General features: G+C 47.8%; 2 protein-coding genes across 2 annotated transcripts in view; both read right to left on the minus strand.

The window, feature by feature from the left end:
- The window catches only part of LOC134433863 (olfactory receptor 14J1-like), a gene marked incomplete at its 5' end in the record, with an annotated part of 51,869 nt that extends 47,209 nt beyond the window's left edge, over positions 1-4,660 (minus strand). Inside the window, one exon of the mRNA XM_063182564.1 lies at positions 4,199-4,660. Within this exon, the coding sequence (XP_063038634.1) occupies positions 4,199-4,660 (462 nt within the window). The remainder of the gene's footprint in view (positions 1-4,198) is intronic.
- A 3-nt stretch (positions 4,661-4,663) lies between these two features.
- LOC134433958 (olfactory receptor 14I1-like) lies at positions 4,664-4,978 on the minus strand (the record flags this gene model as incomplete). Its single annotated transcript, XM_063182644.1, has 1 exon — positions 4,664-4,978. A coding segment is annotated over one exon (315 nt), but the record flags the coding sequence as incomplete, so codon positions are not given.
- Positions 4,979-19,390: the final 14,412 nt, after the last annotated feature.

The raw sequence follows: 19,390 nt of genomic DNA on the forward strand, positions 1-19,390 counted from the left end.
ACTTCTTTAGACCCCTCTGTACAGAAATCCTAAACCCGGTGTTTTACACTCTAATTAACTTATCCCTTCACCATTCACCCCAGTGAAATCCTCCCATCCTCATACAGGTGTCGTCTCCTGTGTAGGATCAAAGTCCAGCCACCAGACACTTCTAGCAACATTCCAGGACTCCCGAGACCCCCAAGGGTGGTCTCGGCCACTCTGCACCTCCAACCTGAGGTGCTGAGATCCCACATTCCCTGCTCCAGGCTGGACCAGCCCATCTCCCTCAGCCTCTGCTCACAGCCCAAGGGCTCCAGCCCCACCTTGGAGGCCCTTCCCAGACCCTGCTCCAGCTGCCAGACATCTTTCCTGCCATGGGCAACCCAATCCAGGCCACAGTGACCTGGATAATCCCTGTCTTGATGTCCTGGTCACACAGCCCTGGCCCCTTGTCCCCATGTCAGGCTCTGGGGTGGATCCTGTGGAACATCCTTTGGTGGAGGCTGTGGCTCCAGGTGGCCCGGGGGGATCCCGGGGGACAGGGACCCTGCTGGGCATGAACAGCATTGGACTTGTTGGGAGAAACTGTGAGGGGGAGCCGGGGCGGAGTGACCAACCCAGTGACCTGACACAGTCCTGCTGGGATGTCACACAGTCCCTCTGGGATGTCACAGCCTGCTCTGTGATGTCTCAGTTTGCTCTGTGATGTCATACCTCTAACCTGTGATATCACAGCCTGCTCTGTGATATCACAGAGGCAGTTTGTGATGTCATAGCTGTTCTATGACCTCATATACCCCATTCTGTGATGTCATAGCCCACTCTGTGATCTTCTGTGAAATAAGGAGGGGCAGCAACAAAACTTCTGCACTGGAATTAGGAAGGGCAGACATTGGCCTGTTTAGGATGCAGATTTGGGGAGTATCAAATCAGGTCCTGATTCTTTAAAGGCAAATAGCCCTTAACAACAAAGGGGTCCAGGAATGATAGACACATTTCAAGAAAGTAACCCTAAGAGGAAGGAGCAGCCTATGCCAGTGAGGCAAAAGATGATCTAGTGAGGAAAATGACTGACTTGTCAGCCCATTCAGATTTTGTGGGAACTCCAGTGTAAAAAAGGACCAGCAACTCAGGAAGTGTTTAAGGATGTCATTATGTTATCCAAAAGAAAATTAGATACGTGAAGCTCAATCAGAACTTAACCTGGCCACTTCTGTAAAAAACTTAAAAAAAAAAACTTTTTATAAAATGTGTATAGCAAAAGGAGAGATAAGGGAATGTCTATTCCTTATTGGATGTAGTGGAGAATATAGAAACTAAAGAGAAAGAAAAGCTGAGCTACTTAACACCTTGTTTGTTTCAATTTTCAATATTAGGACAGGCTGTTCTCAGGACAAGTGCTCTCCTGAGCTGGTAAATGGGCACAGGGAGCAGAACAGCTCCCCTGTAATCCAGGAGGAAGCAGCTGGTGACCTGCTGAGCCACTCAGATGCTCACAGGTGTGTGGGATCAGATGGGATCCATCCCAGGGGGATGAGGGAGCTGTGGATGATCTCCCCAAGCTGCTCTCCATCATTTACCATCAGTGTTGGCTCAGCAGGGAGGGCCCAGAGGACTGGAGGTGCCAGTGTGAGCCCATCCCCAAGAAGGGCTGGAAGGAGGAGCTGGGGAACTCCAGGCCTGTCAGCCTGACCTGGGTGCCCAGCAAGGTTATGGAACAGATCAGCCTGAGTGCCATCACAGAGCACCCATGGGATGGCCAGGGGGTCAGAGCCAGCCAGCGTGGATTTAGGGGTGGCAGGTCCTGCCTGACCAACCTGGTCTCCTTTTATGACCTGGTGACTCACCTGTGGATGCAGGACAGTCTGTGGATACTGGACTTCAAAGCCTTTAAAACCATGAGCCACCGAATTGCCTGGAAAAGCTGCAGCCCATGGCTTGGGCAGGTTCTCTCCTTGCTGAGAGATTTAAGAGCTGGCTGGAGGCTGGGCCCAGAGAGTGGTGGGGATGGTGCTGCACCCAGCTGGTGTCCAGGCACTGGTGGTGTCCCCCAGGGATCTGTGTTGGGCCCCGTCCTGTTTAATATCTTCACTGATGATCTGGCTGAGGGGATCGAGTCCACCATTCACAAATTGCAGATGGCACCAAGTTGGGTGTGAGTGTGGATCTGCTGGAGTGCAGGACAAGAAGACACAGCCTTAAGCTGCACCAGGCGAGGTTCAGGCTGAACAATAGGAAGAAGTTCTTCACAGAAAGGGTGAGTGGGCATTGGAATGGGCTGGCCGGGGGGGGAGGTGGCAGAGTCACTGTCCCTCTCCAGTGGCACTTAGTGCCATGATCTGGGTGACAAGGCAGTATTAGGGTATTGGTTGGGCTTGATCATCTCAAAGGTCTTTTCCAGCCTATTTGATTCTGTCATTCTGTGATGATTGGGACACTCTGGGGCCATTGTGACACTGCAGGGCCTCATGGAACTAAGAAGACCATGGTGACACTGTGCAGCCCCATAGAACTAGGGGTCCACTGTGATGCTTTGGAGCCAAATGGACCCAGGGAGTGCATCGTGACACTCTTGGTCCTTGTGGAACCACAGAGACCATTGTGACACTGCAGGGCCTTGTGTAACCAAGGGGTTTCACCATTTTGGCACTGCAAAACGAAGGAGACCATTGGGAGACTCCAGGGCCCAGTAGAACAAGGGGACATTGTGACACTGCCGGATCCTGTGTAACCAATGGGCCACTGTGACACGATGGGGCCTCAAGGAATCTGGAAGAATGTTGTGACACTATGTGGCCTTGTGGAAACAAGGGCCCACTGCAGCACCAATGAGGTGGAACTGCAGCACCAACGAGCACATTATGACACTGTGAAGTCCCACAGAACCAAGGGGTCAACTGCCAAATTTTGGGGCCTTATGGAACCAAGGAGACCAGTGTGACAGTGCAGGGCCATGTGTAACCAAGAGGCCATTGTGACACTGAGGGGCCGCATGGAACCAAGGACAGATGACTTTTCAGATGACACCAAACTGGATGTGAGTGTTGATCTGCTGGAGGGCAGGAAGGCTCTGCACAGGGCCCTGGAGAGGCTGGATCCAACAAGGTGAGGTTAAACAAGTCCCAGTGCCGGGTCCTGCAATTTGGCCACAACCCCTGCAGTGCTACAGGCTGGGGACAGAGTGGCTGGAGAGCAGCCAGGCAGAAAGGGACCTGCAGGGACTGATGGACAGCAGGCTGGACATGAGCCAGCAGTGTGCCCAGGTGGGCAAGAAGGCCAATGGCTCCTGGCCTGGATCAGGAATGGTGTGGCATGCAGGAGCAGGGCTGCTGTACTCAGTGCTGATCTGTCCCCAGCTCTGCACACAGACATTGCTGCTGCAGCTCCAGAGAAGGCAACAAAAGGGCATCTCTACAGAAAACTCTGCTGGGACATCCTTTAGTTCTATTAAAGCCACCCACAGCACAGCTCCTATTGACACAGTCAGTGGCTCCAGGGAAGGTGGAGAAAAACAAAATGAGAAATGGCAGAAACAATGGTTTTATATTATGGACAATATTGAAAAACTAAAACACAGGGGGAAAAAAGAGCAAAGCCAAAAGAACTATCAAAGATTTTTTATATTACAAATTATTTATATTACGAATTAATTATATTACTTGGCCTGTCCCTGCTGCAGCCCCCGGCACTGCCACCCCCAGGGCTGTGCCTGGCCCCGAGAGCACTCAGGCCCTGCAGCAACACCAGGGCTACCAGGGCAGCGGGGCAGGGCCACGGCAGCAGCACTGGCAACACCAGTGCCAGCACTGATCTGCCCCCAGCTGTGCACACAGACATTGCTGCTGCAGCTCCAGAGAAGGCAACAAAAGGGCATCTCTGCAGAAATCTTTGCTGGGAGATTTTTTAGTTCATTTAAAGCTACCAAGAGCGCAGCCCCTCATTGACAGAGTCTGTGGCTACAGGGAAAGTGGGGAGAAACAAAATGAGAAATGGCACAAGGAATGGCTTTACTTTGTTGACAATATGAAAAAATTAAAACAAAGAAAACAGATCTCCCAAATGAAACCAACAAGAAGTATCAAAAATGCGTTTTATTACAAGTGATTTGCAGAAATTGACCCACAGTTTAATGTTTCTGTAACTATCCAGTCATCAGTCTCCACATGTCAGTCTTGAGCTCCTTGTTCCTCAGGCTGTAGATGAGGGGGTTCAGGGCTGGAGGCACCACCGAGTACAGAACTGACAGGGCCAGATCCAGGGATGGGGAGGACATGGAGGGGGGCTTCAGGTAAGCAAATGCTGAAGTGCTGACAAACAAGGAAACCACAGCCAAGTGAGGGAGGCAGGTGGAAAAGGCTTTGTGTCTTCCCTGCTCAGAGGGGATCCTCAGCACAGCCCTGAAAATCTGTACATAGGTAACAACAATAAACACAAAACAGCCAAATACCAAACAGACACTAACTGCAATGATCTCAAGTTCCCTGAGGTAGGATTTGGAGCAGGAGAGCTTGAGGATCTGGGGGATTTCACAGAAGAACTGGCCCACGGCATTGCCATGGCACAGGGGTAGGGAAAATGTATTGGCTGTGTGCACGAGAGCATAGAGAAAGGCACTGGCCCAGGCAGCTGCTGCCATGTGGGCACAAGCTCTGCTGCCCAGGAGGGTCCCGTAGTGCAGGGGTTTGCAGATGGACACATAGCGGTCGTAGCACATGATGGTCAGGAGGAAATACTCTGCTGACATGAAGAACATAAAGAAAAAGAGCTGAGCAGCACATCCCGTGTAGGAGATGTCCCTGGTGTCCCAGAGGGAATTGTGCATGGCTTTGGGGACAGTGGTGCAGATGGAGCCCAGGTCAGTGAGGGCCAGGTTGAGCAGGAAGAAGAACATGGGCGTGTGCAGGTGGTGGCCGCAGGCTACGGCGCTGATGATGAGGCCGTTGCCCAGGAGGGCAGCCAGGGAGATGCCCAGCAAGAGGCAGAAGTGCAGGAGCTGCAGCTGCCGCGTGTCTGCCAATGCCAGCAGGAGGAAGTGGCTGATGGAGCTGCTGTTGGACATTTGCTGGGGCTGAACATGGGGACCTTTTCATGGAGAAAGGACAGTGACAAGTCAGGTGTCGCAGACATTTTTTTCACAGAAATCCTTTCTTTCAGATTTCTGCGTCTTCTGGAAGGCAGAGGCGTCAGAAGAGAATGTAAACAATTGTTATCAGCTGCTGTGGCATGCAATAGGATGCACCTATTTTGATTGGTGATTGGTTGTTGTTCCCATGTTCTTAATTAAGGGCCAATCACAAGTGCAAGTTAGGGACCGAGTCCCTGGACACAACTTTGTTATAGATTCTTTCTTTCTATTCTTAGCTAGGAGCCTCTGCAACTTCTCTCTTTATTCTATTTAGTATAGTCATAATGTATTATATATTATATATCAATAAGTCCAGCCTTCTGATCAAGAAACAAGATTTTCGTCTTTCTCTCACCCCCAGTGACCCACTCAGGACCCTGTAATAGTCAGGAGAAGCTGCTCTGAGCCAAACCTGGGCCATTCCCTATAGCCTGTCCCACTGGGACTCACAGACCCTTGTTCCTGCTCTGGAAAACCTTCACCTGGGTCCCTGCCTGAGCTCCAGTTTTGCTGGCTGAGTGTGCCAGGAGACGCCGGGCCTGTGCATGGGGGCCCTCAAGGAGCCATCCCTGCCCTACTGCCCTGAGTTTGTGGCCATGTGGCAGAGGGACAAGGCTGGATATTCAGGATTTGACAGAGGAATTGCTTCTAATGCAGACAGGCTCAATAGCATCTGCATTCCAAGTTTTTTAGGGCATGGATAGCAGGAGCTGGTTTAAGGAATTGTTTTCCTACCCACACATCATTCCTAGCTCTCTGAGGTCAGAAATCCCAAGCATTCCTGCTGCACTCAGAGTTTGCCACTTAGAGATGAGAGAGGCAAAGGATTCCCTGTGGCTCAGGGAAGGTGAGGGGCTGGATGGGCTTGTTCCCAGCTGCTCTGGCTTTGCACCTTAGGCTGCAATCAGAGCACAGTCACACTCTGGGGTCAGCCTGGGATAAACCAGATACTGCCCAGAGCAGAGGGATCCCTGAATGTCTCACCCTCCCTAAAGGTCTCTAGGCAAGGTCTCAGCACCTCTTTGTGCCAAGGACACTCATGGCTCCCTTGGCAAACCCAACAGCATTTCCTCAGCTGTGGCAGCTCTGCCCTTCCCTGTGGGACATTCAGGGAACTCCCAGAGGCTCTGGCACAGATTTGCACCCAGGAGGGCAGCTCAGAGCTTGGAAGGGCACAGCAAGGAGATCCCCGGCTGTGCCCATGATGGGATCTCAGGGAGGGGGCTCAGCTCATTCCCCTTTCCCATGGACTGCTTTGCCCACAGCCCCACAGGTGCCAGGGAAGCTTGGACACCCCATTCCCATGGACACACCCCTGCCTGGCAGGAATTCTAAGGGCAATGCCTGACTAAGCTGCTGCAAATGCCAGAGCCTCCCTGAGAGCAGCAGATAACAGTGACAATATCAGGGCAGGGCAGAATCAAGAGAAGATGTTGTGGTGCTGTGCCTGAGAGGGCAGGGCAGAGACAGCTGGGCACTCAGGACAGTGTTCCCATGCCCACCTGTGCCCGGCACCTCCCACACACCAACAGTGCCCTCATCCTGCCCCCAGCTCTGCTCTCTTCAGCCCCCTCTCCTTCCCTGAGCATCTCCCTGGGCCTGGACATTCCCTCCTGAGAGGAGCCTTGTCCCTGCCAGCGCTCACAGAGCCCATCCCAGCCTGTGTGCCCTGGCCAGGGCCCTACAGAAGCCTGCCTGTGTGCAGGGCCCTGGCTGGGGCAGGCTCTGTGTGCAGCTGGGCAAGGGCAGCTCAGGAGAGCCCTGCTGGGCCCTGCAGAGGTGATGCTGCTGCTGTCCAGGGCTGAGGAGTGGCTGAGGGCCATTTGGGAGGCTCCCAGCAGAGATACTGACCAGCTTAAGTCACAGTTCTGGAGTCTGTGTAAATGTTCAAACATTCCTTTGATGATCCTGTGTGTGACTTTCAACTCAGAATGTTCTGTGATTCTGGGATTACAATTCCTGTTCTGCTTCTCTCATCCCCCTGTTGTCTATAATCCAAAGAGAAAAAAAAAAAACAAAACCCTTGCAGCAGTGTTAGAACAGTAAAGTAAAGTAAAAACCAGACACTTATTGGAAGCTTCCAGGTGTCCCAGTGGGAAAGGGCACACCCACCTCCTGATTTCAACAATTTATTAAGGTTGATAATTAGGATATTTAACAGGAGCATCCAAAAGGAGATTCAGTTTCCCTAGTTACACATCCCTGGGTCAACCCATTGGAGTAGGTCCAAAGGCTTCTTTGCCTTCACTTTTTATAATGACTGCTCATATTCTGCTCATTCTCAAAACCCTAAATGCTCCTATATGTCCAGTTCCAAGAAGACTATATAGTATTTCCGGACTATATAAAAGAATAGGACTATACAGCATTTTAGGGATATATTTAGACAGTCAGGTTATTAAGAGAAAGATAAGGAAACATACTAGATTTAATTCAGGATTAAAGCTATATAAGAATATAATAGTGGTTTAATACAGTTAAGAGTTTAGTACAGTTAAGTAAGGATTATAGAATTGTAACTATATAATAGTAATTTAGAGAGCTATGAATATATAAAAATGTAAAAAATACAAAAAACTTTTTGTCACCACCCCAACATTCCCATCTTTCTCTAAGTAGGAAATTGAAAACACTCTCAGGAAAGCTCCTGACCTTTCCAGCAATCCCTGGCTTACCTTCTTTGGGAAGTGTCCTCCGGAGCTGTGTCCAGGCTGATCTGGAGCTGGCAGCAGCCCTGCCCCACCGAGCCCCTCTCAGCAGCAGCCCCTGCCCTGCTCAGGGTGGCTCCTTCCCCCCACAGCTTCTCTCCAGCGCTGGGAGCAGCTGCCAGGGCCGGCTGAGAGCTGTCCCTGGCAGGCAGCAGAGAGTCCCTGCCCCAGCACAGCGCCCTGGGCTGCAGGACCCTGCTCTGCAGGACAGCCCTGGGCACCCCTGGCTGCAGCCCCGGCTGCTCAGCCCTGCAGCAGAGCCTGGCAACAGGAGCTGCCTTGGGCTGTGCCTGGGCTGGGGCAGCCTGGAAAGCCAGCCCTGCCCTGGGGCCACAGCCCTGCCCTGGAGCAGCTCTGAGAGTCCTCCTGAAAGGTCCTCAAAACTGTGGGATGTGCCAGCTCCAGGAGATCCTGGCAGGAACTGCAACTTCTCTTCCCAAAGCCAGGGAATGACTGTTTCAAACCTGCGATGATTTCTGCTCTAGTGAGCCCTGAGTGAGCTCTGCTCTGTGCTCCCAGCCCAGGCTGAGTTTAACCCCTGTGTGCCGCTGTGCCCGGGGTGGCTGCAGGCAGTGCCCCAGCCCTGCTGGGCTGTGCACAGGAGCTGCTCCTGGGCAGAGCTGTCTCTCTGCAGCGCTGCCCTTGCCAGGAGCTGCCTCTGTGCCAGAAGCCTCTGTGCAGGTTTTTCAAAGGACTTTGGGTTTTGCCTTGGAGTCTCTGAAAGGTTTGTGCAATCATGGCCTCCAATTACTGCTGTAATTAGTCCCTGGAGAGGCTTTGTCAGTAACAACACTCAGTGGGGCTCATTTATGCTTCAGGGTACTTCAGTTTTTTCAAAGTACTTGATGTTTCCCTTTTGATACAGACTCTGTGAGAGGCTTGTGCAATCATGGCCCCAATTATCTGCTTTAACGAGTCCCTGGAGAGCTTTGTACTGAAACTTAGCAGGGCTCATTAATACTTTGAGATACTCAAGGTTTTTAAGGTACTTAATGGATTTAAGAATACTTTTAGGTACTTTTAAGGATTTTCCTTTCCTCACTGAGTCTCTGAGAGGTTTTTGTGCCATCCTGACCTCCAGTTCTCTCCTCTAAGGAGTCCATGAGGAGCCTGTGTTGGGTATCTTCCCTCTTTCTATTTTACAACAAAGACAAAACTGAAAGAATTTTGTAAGACTTTCTAAAAGCATCTAAACAAACATGAGACAATTACAATACAACAACAACTAGGAAAATTAAATGTCCTGTTGTAGATAGACATCATCCAACCCTTTTATCCCTTGGATTGGAAGAGTTTATTGAACCAGTCTTTGTTTTCCACTTGGAGCTTCTTGAACTCTTTATTCAGTACTTGAATGCTCTTGTGGATTGACTCGCTGTGGCTGGAGAGGTTCATGGAACACATGCCCTCAGAGTCTACACAGCCATGCCCCTGTGCCCAGAGTTAAAACTCTATCGCTGTTCTGCAAGGTGGCATGTCTGATGGTCTCTATGTCTGAGAGCAGGCCACTCAGTGTGAGGGAGTAGCATTGGTTTGCTTACTTAACAGGCACCCAAGATGGTCTGATTGTCCTAAAGCTTTAGCTGCAGCCACCCAAGCTAGTCCAAATTGGGGGTGCTACCATCCAATACCTGGATTAAAGCTTTCAAAGCCATCTCTTTGATATCATCCAATACTTCTCTGGGGATACCTGCTGCTTGATCATCTGGTAGGCTGTGTTGTCCTTCTCCAGCTAGATGGTTGATTGTCAATTCCGCCCTTGCCTCATTATTAGCGTACTCATTGCTATTAGCATAATAAACACTTCCATCCCTCTTCCCACAGGGTGTATTCTGTAAATGACAACAACGTATTATATTTTAAATCATCGGTGCCAGAATTTTGAAGCACCCTTGGGGTTCACATCGGTGACCTGAGCCATATGTGCTGCCGGAAGCCTGGAAAGCTGCAAGAGCGCTCACGAAAGAGGTATGAAAAGGCAAGAAACATATAAGTTATCCGCCGCGTATCTAGAATGGCGAGGGGTAAAGGGGATAGATTTGTTATTAGCCTACGGATACGCTGAAGAAACTTTCCTTAACCCACATGAACTTTCGGAATGGAGAAAATCTGGGGATATACTGTGGGAAGCAGTGTTAGAAGATGATAAGTCAGCAAAGAAACCGAGCAAGCCATGGCGGGTGATATACAATACACTTCAGCATGTCTCTGAGTGCACAGCAGCAGCTGCGGCTCGGGACGCCTGCGAGGCTGTGCTGCTCCGAACTCGGCATGGGCGCTTTGCCATGGGGAGCAGCTGCGGCGAGCGGCCACCTGAAATGCTGCGCTGCAGCCACGGGGGGTTCGCCCCCTCCGACACAAGCGCCGCAGGACCGGAGCGCTTCTTCCAGCGGGAGCGCTCTCCCTCTGCCCTGCAGCCGGCAAAAGCTTTAGTGTGAGACCTAACAGCATAATAAATGTAACTCTTGTCAACAAAAGAAAGATTCCTACTGCAAGTAAGAAGCCAGTGATAATAAACAAACGACACTGAGGACCATTACGGTCAAGACGTTTTTCACCTATGTCAAAAGGATTTTTTATTTTTCCTAGCAGAGACTGTAAAAGAGACTTTAAATATCAGAAGCCCAACTAACTCAGTCAGTAGAACATTAAACTCTGAAATTATATTTTGAAAAAATTTAAAAATGTTAAAAATGTGTTAAAGTGGTTGTAGAAGTAAGATGTAATGAGTGTGGTTTTTGTATTTTTTAAACTTTGTTTAGATGTGATGAAAGTAAAAGCAAGCACTGAATTTAAAAGAATTTTTCCACAGGTATACCTTTAAAAAAAACATTTTATGTTTGAGTGCATTTAAGTATAAAAATGCTGCAGCAAATACGTGAAGAAACTTGTTTTAGTTTAGTATTTTAGAATCAGGCCTGTAAGTAAGTTATAGTAAATGCGATATTTTATTTCTATAATAAGTATTATCCGTTGCTTAGTTTAAGTTAAATTATCTATTAAGTGCCATTAAATGTTAAATACTGTTAAGGTTGAGTTTTGTTAAATTTATCTCCTGTTAAGTTTAAGTGTTATTAATTTTAAATAAACCTAGATTCTGTTTAAATTATATTAGGTTTAAGTTATGTAGAATTTAAAGTCAGTTAAGTTTTGTTAAAGTTTTGTTAGATTTAAGTGATTTTACATGTAAGTTCTGTTGATTTAAAAATCTGTTAAGTTTAAGTAAAGATAAGTTTAAGTAATGTTAAGTTCTATTAAGTTAAAATATTTTAAGTTTAAGCATTTTATGTCTAGGTACTATTAGTTTAAGTGATGTTAGATAGATCTATACTTTTATGATAGGCGTTTATTTTTATGACTTGTGTGCGAAGTGTTGTTGTGAACATCAGAGAAACTCTAGTTAAAAAAGGACAATCAGAAGCATTTGTAAGTAGAGCCATTCCTGTTTGAAGTATATCTGCTGTTTGAGAATAGAAAGCAAACTGACCAGACAGTTGACACGGGTGAAACCTGCGCACATGTTACTCCTTTAGCTTATTTTTGTAAGTTGTATTAGCACACCTGAGTTTGGTTTGAGCCTTGTAGCACATAGAATTCTTTTTGTATCTGTTGTATAGCATATCCTATAAATAGTGACAGCCTTTTTGTTTTGTTTCCCTGGCTTAGATCCCTTGTAAGAGAGAAACCTTGCTAGCTGAGAATACTGTTTGAAATACTGTTTAGTTGTTAGAATTGCCTGTTTTTGTGTTGCAAAGAGTGTGACACAGTTAGCCCATAGAATTTTGCTTTTCATAAAAAATAAAAACAGGGGAAGTGTTGGGAAATTTAGGAGGCTGGAGATTGGAAAAGTACAAAGCCGTGGTTAATTCCAAGTCCTGCACCTGTGAGATAGCGTGTCCTTGGGCCTAGCTGTAGTAGGATAACAAAAAATGAAAGGGACATGAGAAAAGACAGATGTAACCCCTAAGGAATGAGGAAGAGTTCATGGTATAGTTTAACCAATAGATTGCTTGGCTTACAGAATATTCATGAGCTTATTATTTGCTGTATAAGTGTTTGATGCTTTCTTCAATAAACTGGACCTGTGATGAACCATCTGGTGTCCTGGTCTCCTTCCTACAACAGAACCCCATAACCACATGACCGTGATGGACCTCCATAACCCCATAACCTTGATGGACCTCCATAACCACATGGCCTTGATGGACCCCCATAACCACATGGCCTTGATGGAACCCCATAACCCCATGACCTTGATGGACCCCGAGGACCTTGATGGACCCCCATGACCCAGATTGACCCCCATAACCACATAACCTTGATGGACCTCCATAACCCCATGACCCTGATGGAACTCCATAACCCCATGATCCTGCTGACCCACCATGACCTTGATGGACCCTCATGACCCTGATTGACCTGCATGACCCCATAGCCTTGATCGACCTCCATAACCCCATGACCCTGATGGACCCCCATAACCACATGGCCCTGATGGAACCCCATAACACCATGACCCTGGTTACTCCCATGATCTTGATGGACCCCCATAACCACATGACCCCATAACCCTGATGGACCCCCATAACCACATGTCCCTGTGCAGGATGTCCATGTGCGGGATGTCCCCGTGCGGGATGTCCCCGTGCGGGATGTCCATGTGCGGGATGTCCGTGTGCGGCACAAAGCCGCCGGCCCCCCACAGGAACACCCGGGGCAGCTGGGCCACCACCAGGAGCAGCGCATCACCCGCCAGGACGGGGTGGCAGGACACCGGGGACAAGCCTGGGGGAGAGGGGACACGAGTGAGGAGACCTTGGAGACCTTGGGGACCTTGGAGATGTTGGAGATGTTGGGGTGATGGGGATCTTGGGGACATTGGAAAACCTGGGGGACATTGGAGATGTTTGGACATTGGGGACCCTGGAGATGTTGGGGTGATGGGACACTGGGGACATTGGAGATGTTTGGACATTGGGGACATTGGGGACCCTGGAGATATTGGGGTGATGGCACCTTGGGGACATTGGGGACCTTGGGGACATTGGACATGCTGGGGTGATGGGACCTTGGGGACATCTGGGGACATTGGAGACCTTGGGGACCTTGGGGACATCGGAGGAGGCCTCGGGGCCATCGTTCTCCCCGAGGCCACTTTGGTGTCCCTCAGCCCATCCTGGTGTCCCCAAGGCCGTTCCTGGGCTGGCATTGTCACCCTCGGTGTCCCCAAGGACACTCCTGGGCTGGCATTGTCACCCTCGGTGTCCTCGGGCTCCGTCTTGATGTCCCGCACCCATTGTCACCATTTCCACCCAAATTTCACCTTTTTTAGCCCAATTTTCACAATTTTTCACCATTTTTAACCCAATTTTCACCATTTCCCACACGAATTTTCACCATTTTAACCAAATTTTCACCATTTTAACCCAATTTTCACCATTTTAACCCATTTTTTACCATTTTAACCCATTTTCACCCATTTTCACCATTTTTAACCCAAATTTCACCATTTTAACCACTTCCCACCCCATTTTTCACCATTTCCCCCAATGTTTTCACCATTTTTAACCCATTTTCACCATTTTAACCAATTTTCACCATTTTAACCCAGTTTTCACCATTTGCCCCAAATTTTCACCATTTTTAACCCATTTTCACCATTTCCACCCATTTTTCACCATTTTAACCCATTTTCACCATTTCCACCCAATTTTCCCCATTTCCACCCCAATTTTCACCATTTCCACCCCAATTTTCACCATTTTTAACCAAATTTTCACCATTTTAAACCCATTTTCCACCATTTCCCCAATATTTTCACCACTTCCCACCCATTTTTCCCCATTTTTTCACTATTTTTCCATTTTCTCAATTTTTTCCGATTTTTCCCTCCTTTCCCCTCCCTTTTTCCCCCATTTTCCCCCTATTTTTTTTCTCATTTCCCCCTATTTTTTCCCGTTACCCCAATTTTTCCATTTTACCCCCGATTTTCCCTGGTTTCCCCCATTTTTCCCTGTTTTCCCCCCAATTTCCCCATTTTTCTGCAGTTCTTTCCATTTCTTCACCATTTTTTCCAATTTTTCCCTGGTTTTTTCCTATTTTTATCCCATTTCCCCGCATTTTTCCCTATTTTTTTCCTATTTTTTCCCCATTTTTCCCCATTTCCCCCCCATTTTTCCTGTTTTTTTCCCCTATTTTTCTTCCCATTTTTCCCTGTTTTTTTCCTATTTTCCCACATTTTCCCACATTTTTTCCTGTTTTTTCCTCCCATTTTCCCCCCACTTTTCCCTGTTTTTTCCCCATTTCCCCCCCATTTTATCCCCATTTTTCCCTGTTTTTTCCTATTTCTTCCCCATTTTTCCCCACATTTTTTCCTCCCATTCCCCCCCATTTTTCCCACATTTTTTCCTATTTTTCCCCATTTCCACCCCATTTTTCCCACATTTTTTCCTGTTTTTTCCTCCCGTTTTCCCCACATTTTTTCCTATTTTCCCCATTTTTCCCACATTTTTTCCTCACATTTTCCCCACATTTTTCCTTTTTTTTTTCCTATTTTCCCCATTTTTCCCTGTTTTTTTTCTCCCATTTTCCCCCCATTTTTGCCTGTTTTTTTTTCCTATTTCTTCCCCATTTTTCCCCACATTTTTCCCCATTTTTCCCACATTTTTCCTGTTTTTCCTCCCATTTTTCCCTGGTGTTTCCCCCCATTTTTTCCCCATTCCCCCCAATTTTTGCCCGTTTTTTCCCTATTTTTCCCCATTTTCCCCACATTTTTTCCTGTTTTTTTCCTTCCCCCCCCCCATTTTTCCCTGTTTTTTTTCCTATTTTTTCCCCATTTTCCCTTTGTTTTTCCCCATTTTCCCTTTGTTTTACCCCATTTTTTCCTTTTTTCCCCATTTTTTCACATTTCCCCCCGTTTTTCTCACCGTTGATGACACTCTGGGCCCTCAACCTCCCCCTCATTTTCCCTCATTTTCCCTTCCCCCCCCCCCCCCCCCCATTTTTTTTGGTTTTTTACCGATTTTTCCCCCCAATTTTTAAATTTTCTTTATTTTCCCAATTTCCCCATTTTCCCCCCAATTTCTCTCCCCATTGACCACGCTCTGAGCCCGGAACCTCCCCCTCATTTTTCCCTGTGTTTTTCCCTATTTTCCCCCATTTTTTCCCAATTTTTCTCATTTTTTCCCCGTTTTTTCCCCCAACTTTTAAATTTTTTCCCATTTTTCCCAATTTCCCCATTTTTCCCCCCAATTTCTCTCCCTGTTGACCACGCTCTGAGCCCGGAACCTCCCCCTCATTTTCCCTTTGTTTTCCGCCATTTTATCCATTTTTTCCCGATTTTCCCCCTTTTTTCCATTTTTTTCAATTCTTTCCCCATTTTTCCCAATTTCCCCGCAGCTCTGGGGACACAAAATGGGGACAAAAATCAGAAAATTTGGTTAAAAACGGGGGGAAAATGGGAAATTTAGTCGAAAATTTGGTTAAAAATGGGGAAATTTGGTTTAAAATGGGAAAATTTGGGGAAATTTGAGAATATTTGGGATTTTTGACAGACTGGAACGGCCACAGCTCTGGGGACACAAAATAGTGAAAAAAACCCAGAAAATTTGGAGTTTTTCACATCAAAATTTGGTTAAAAATGGGAAAATTTGGGGAAATTTGGGGAAATTTGGGATTCCTGAGAGTCTGGAATGGCCGCAGCTCTGGGAACACAAAATGGGGACAAAAATGGGAAAGTTTGGTGAAAAATAGGAAAATTTGGAGTTTTTCACCCCAAAATTCGGTTAAAAATGGGAAAATTTGGGGAAATTTGAGAAAAATTTGGGATTTTTGAGAGGCTGGAATGGCCCCAGCTCTGGGGACACAAAATGGGGGAAAAACTTAGAAAAGTTGGTTAAAAATGGGAAAATTTGGGGAAATTTGGGGAAAATTTGGGATTCTGGAAAGGCTGGAACAGCCACAGCTCTTGGGACATGAAATGGGGACAAAAATGGGAAAATTTGGAACTTTTCACATCAAAATTTTGTTAAAAATGGGGAAATTTGGGGAAATTTGGGATTTTTGAGAGGCTGGAACGGGCACAGCTCTGGGGACACAAAATGGGGGAAAAATGGAAAATTTGGTTAAAAATGGGGAAAATTGGAAGTTTTCACACCAAAATTCGGTTAAAAATGGCAAAATTTGGGGAAATTTGGGGAAATTTGGGGAAATTTGGCATTCTTGAGAGACCAGAACGGCCGCAGCTCTGGGGACACAAAATGGGGAAAAATCAGAAAATTTGGGGACACTCCCAGCCCCTCCCAGTCCCATTTTCCCCTCTAAAATCCCCATTTTTAACCCTAAAATCCCCGGATTTTTCCCCCCAGTCCCTCCCAGTCACTCCCAGTATAAACCAGTATAACCCAGTCCTATTTTCCAGTATAAAATCCCCATTTTTAACCCTAAAATCCCCAAATTTTTACCTAAAACCACCAAAAATTCATTCCCCAGTCCCTCCCAGTTTGTCCCAGTCCCTCCCAGTACAACCCAGTCCCGTTTTCCCCTCTAAAATCCGCATTTTTAACCCTAAAATGCCCAATTTTAACCCTTAAATACCCGGATTTCCCCCCCAGTCCCTCCCAGTACATCCCAGTACAAACCAGTGTAACCCAGTCCCATTTCCACTCCTAAAATCCCCATTTTTAACCCTTCAATCCCCATTTTTAACCCTTCAATCCCCATTTTTTCCCCGTAAAATCCCCATTTTTAACCCTAAAATGCCCAATTTTTAACCCTTAAATCCCTGGATTTTTTCCCCCCAGCCCATCCCAGTTTGTCCCAGTCCCTCCCAGTATAACCCAATCCCGTTTTCCCCTCTAAGGCCCCGATTATTAACCCTTAAATCTCCATTATTAACCCTAAAATCCCCATTTTTTAACCCTAAAATGCCCGGATTTTCTCCCCCCAGTCCCTCCCAGTCCAAACCAGTATAACCCAGTCCCTCCCAGTGCCTCCCAGTCCAAACCAGTCCCATTTTTAACCCCTAAATCCACGTTATTAACTCTAAAAAAAACCCCGACATTTTTAACCCTGAAATTCCCACTTTTAACCCTTAAATTCCCGGGTTTTTTTCCCAAAAATCCCCAGATATTTCCCCCCAGTCCATCCCAGTATAACCCAGTCCCATTTTAACCCTTCAATCCCCATTTTTAACCCTAAAATCCCCATTTTTTGACCTAAAACCACCACATTTTCACCTCCCTTTTCCCTCCCAGTATAACCCAGTTCCCTCCCAGTCCCATTTTCCCCTCTAAAATTCCCATTTTTCCCCCTCAAATCCCCAATTTTTGACCCAAAACCACCAGATTTTCACCTCCCAGTCCCTCCCAGTCCCTCCCAGTCCCTCCCAGTATATCCCAGTTTGTCCCAGTCCCTCCCAGTCCCCGCGCCTGCGCACTGGAGCCGCGGGGGGCGGGGCCTCGCCAGGGCCACGCCCATCTGGGGGAGGGGCACCAAACGGGGGCGAAATGGCACCAAATGGCACCAAATGGCACCAAAGTGGCAAAAAATTGCATTAAAGGGGCACCGATTGGCATCAAATCAGCAAAAAGTGGCACCAAAGTGGCACCAGGTGGCACCAAATGGCACCAGGGTGGCACTGAGTGGCACCAAAGTGACAAAAAGTGGCATTAAAGTGGCACCAGCGGCATCAAAGGGACATCAGATGGCACCCAGGTGGCACCAGGTGGCACTGAATGGCACAAAGTGGCACTAAAGGGACATCAGGTGGCACTAAATGGCACCAGAGTGGCAGCAGGTGGCACCGAAGTGACAAAAATGGCACCAAGTGGCACCAGGTGGCACCAAAGGGCATCAGAGTGGCACTGAGTGGCATCAGATGGCAGCAAAGTGGCACCAAAGTGGCACTAAATGGCTCTAGGGTGGCACTAAAGGGACATCAAGTGGCACCAGGTGGCACAAATGGCACCAGAGTGGCACCGAGTGGTGCCAGGTGTCACCTGAGTGGCACCAAAGTGGCACCAGATGGCATCAGAGTGGCATAAAGTGGCACCAAATGGCACCGACTGGCATTAGAGTGGCACCACGTGGCACTGAAGTGACATCAAATGGCACCAAATGTCACCCAGGTGGCACCAAAGTGGCACCAGGTGGCACCAAATGGCACCAGAGTGGCATAAAAGTGTCAAAAATGGCACCAAAGTGGCACCATAGGGCCATAAAAGTGACACAAAATGGCACCAGGTGGCACTGAGTGGCATCAGAGTGGCACTAAGTGGCACCAAATGGCACCAGAGTGGCACTAAGTGGCACCAAAGTGACACAAAACTGGCAAGAAATGGCATTGAATGGCACCAAAGTGACACAAAGTGGCACCAAATTGGCAAAATGGCACCGAAGTGACACAAAAGGGCACCAAGTGGCACCAGGTGGAACCAAAGTGGCACCAAAAGGACAAAAATGGCACCAAGTGGCATCAGATGGCACCAAATGGCGCCAGAGTGACAAAAAATGGCACCAGGTGGCACCAGGTGGCACTAAATGGCACTAGAGTGGCACTGAGTGGCACCAAATGGCACCAAAGTGGCATCAGGTGCTGTCAGGTGGCATCAAACTGGCACCAGGTGGCACCAAAGTGGCACAAAAGTGACAAAAATAGCACCAGAGTGGCACTAAGTGGCACTAAAGGGACATCAGGTGGCACCAAATGGCACCAGGGTGGCACCAAGTGGCACCACGTGGCACTAAGTGACAAAAGTTGGCACCAAAGTGACACCGGTGGCACCAAAGGCACAAAGAGTGGCACCAGGGTGACACCAAGGGGCCACAAAGTGGCACCAACCTCCCCCAATGTCCCCAAAGTGTCACCAAAGTGTCCCCAGATATCCCAAAATCGCCCCAAATTTTAGGGACAATTTTGGGGACAATTTGGGGACAATTCTTGGTGGTTTTGGGGAAACTTTGGGGTCAATTTTCAGAATATTTGGGGACATTCTGGGATATTTTGAGGCAAACTTGAGGCATTTTGGGGCATTTTGAGGGAATTTGGGACATTTTGGGGCCATTTTGTGGAAAATTTGGGGCCAATTCTGGCACTGTTGGGGTCAATTTGGGGAATTTTTGGGGCAAATTTGGACATTTGGGACACTTGGGGACATTTGGGGACATTCTTTGGACATTTGGGGACATTTGGGGTCAATTTTGGGGTAAAATTGAGGGGAAAATTGGGACATTTTAGGGACAATTCTGGGGGAAAATTGGGGCAAACTTGGGGCAAAATTTGTGGACAAATTCGGGAAATTTTGGGGACAATTTGGGGACAGTTATGGGGAAAATTTGGGGTCAACTTTGGGGCATTTGGGGACATTTGGGGACAATTCAGGGTCAATTTGAGGCAATTTTGGGACAAATTTGGGTCATTTTGGGGACATTTGGGGAAATTTCGGGGACAGTTTTGGGGATTTGGGGGCATTTGGGGACAATTGAGGACATTGGAGGGGCAATTTTGGATATTTTGGGGTCCATTGGGGACATTTTGGGGTCAATTTTGGGGAAACTTGGGGGCATTTCGGGGTCA

Source organism: Melospiza melodia, unplaced genomic scaffold (genome assembly GCF_035770615.1).
Source record: "Melospiza melodia melodia isolate bMelMel2 unplaced genomic scaffold, bMelMel2.pri scaffold_28, whole genome shotgun sequence".
Lineage (NCBI taxonomy): Eukaryota > Metazoa > Chordata > Aves > Passeriformes > Passerellidae > Melospiza > Melospiza melodia.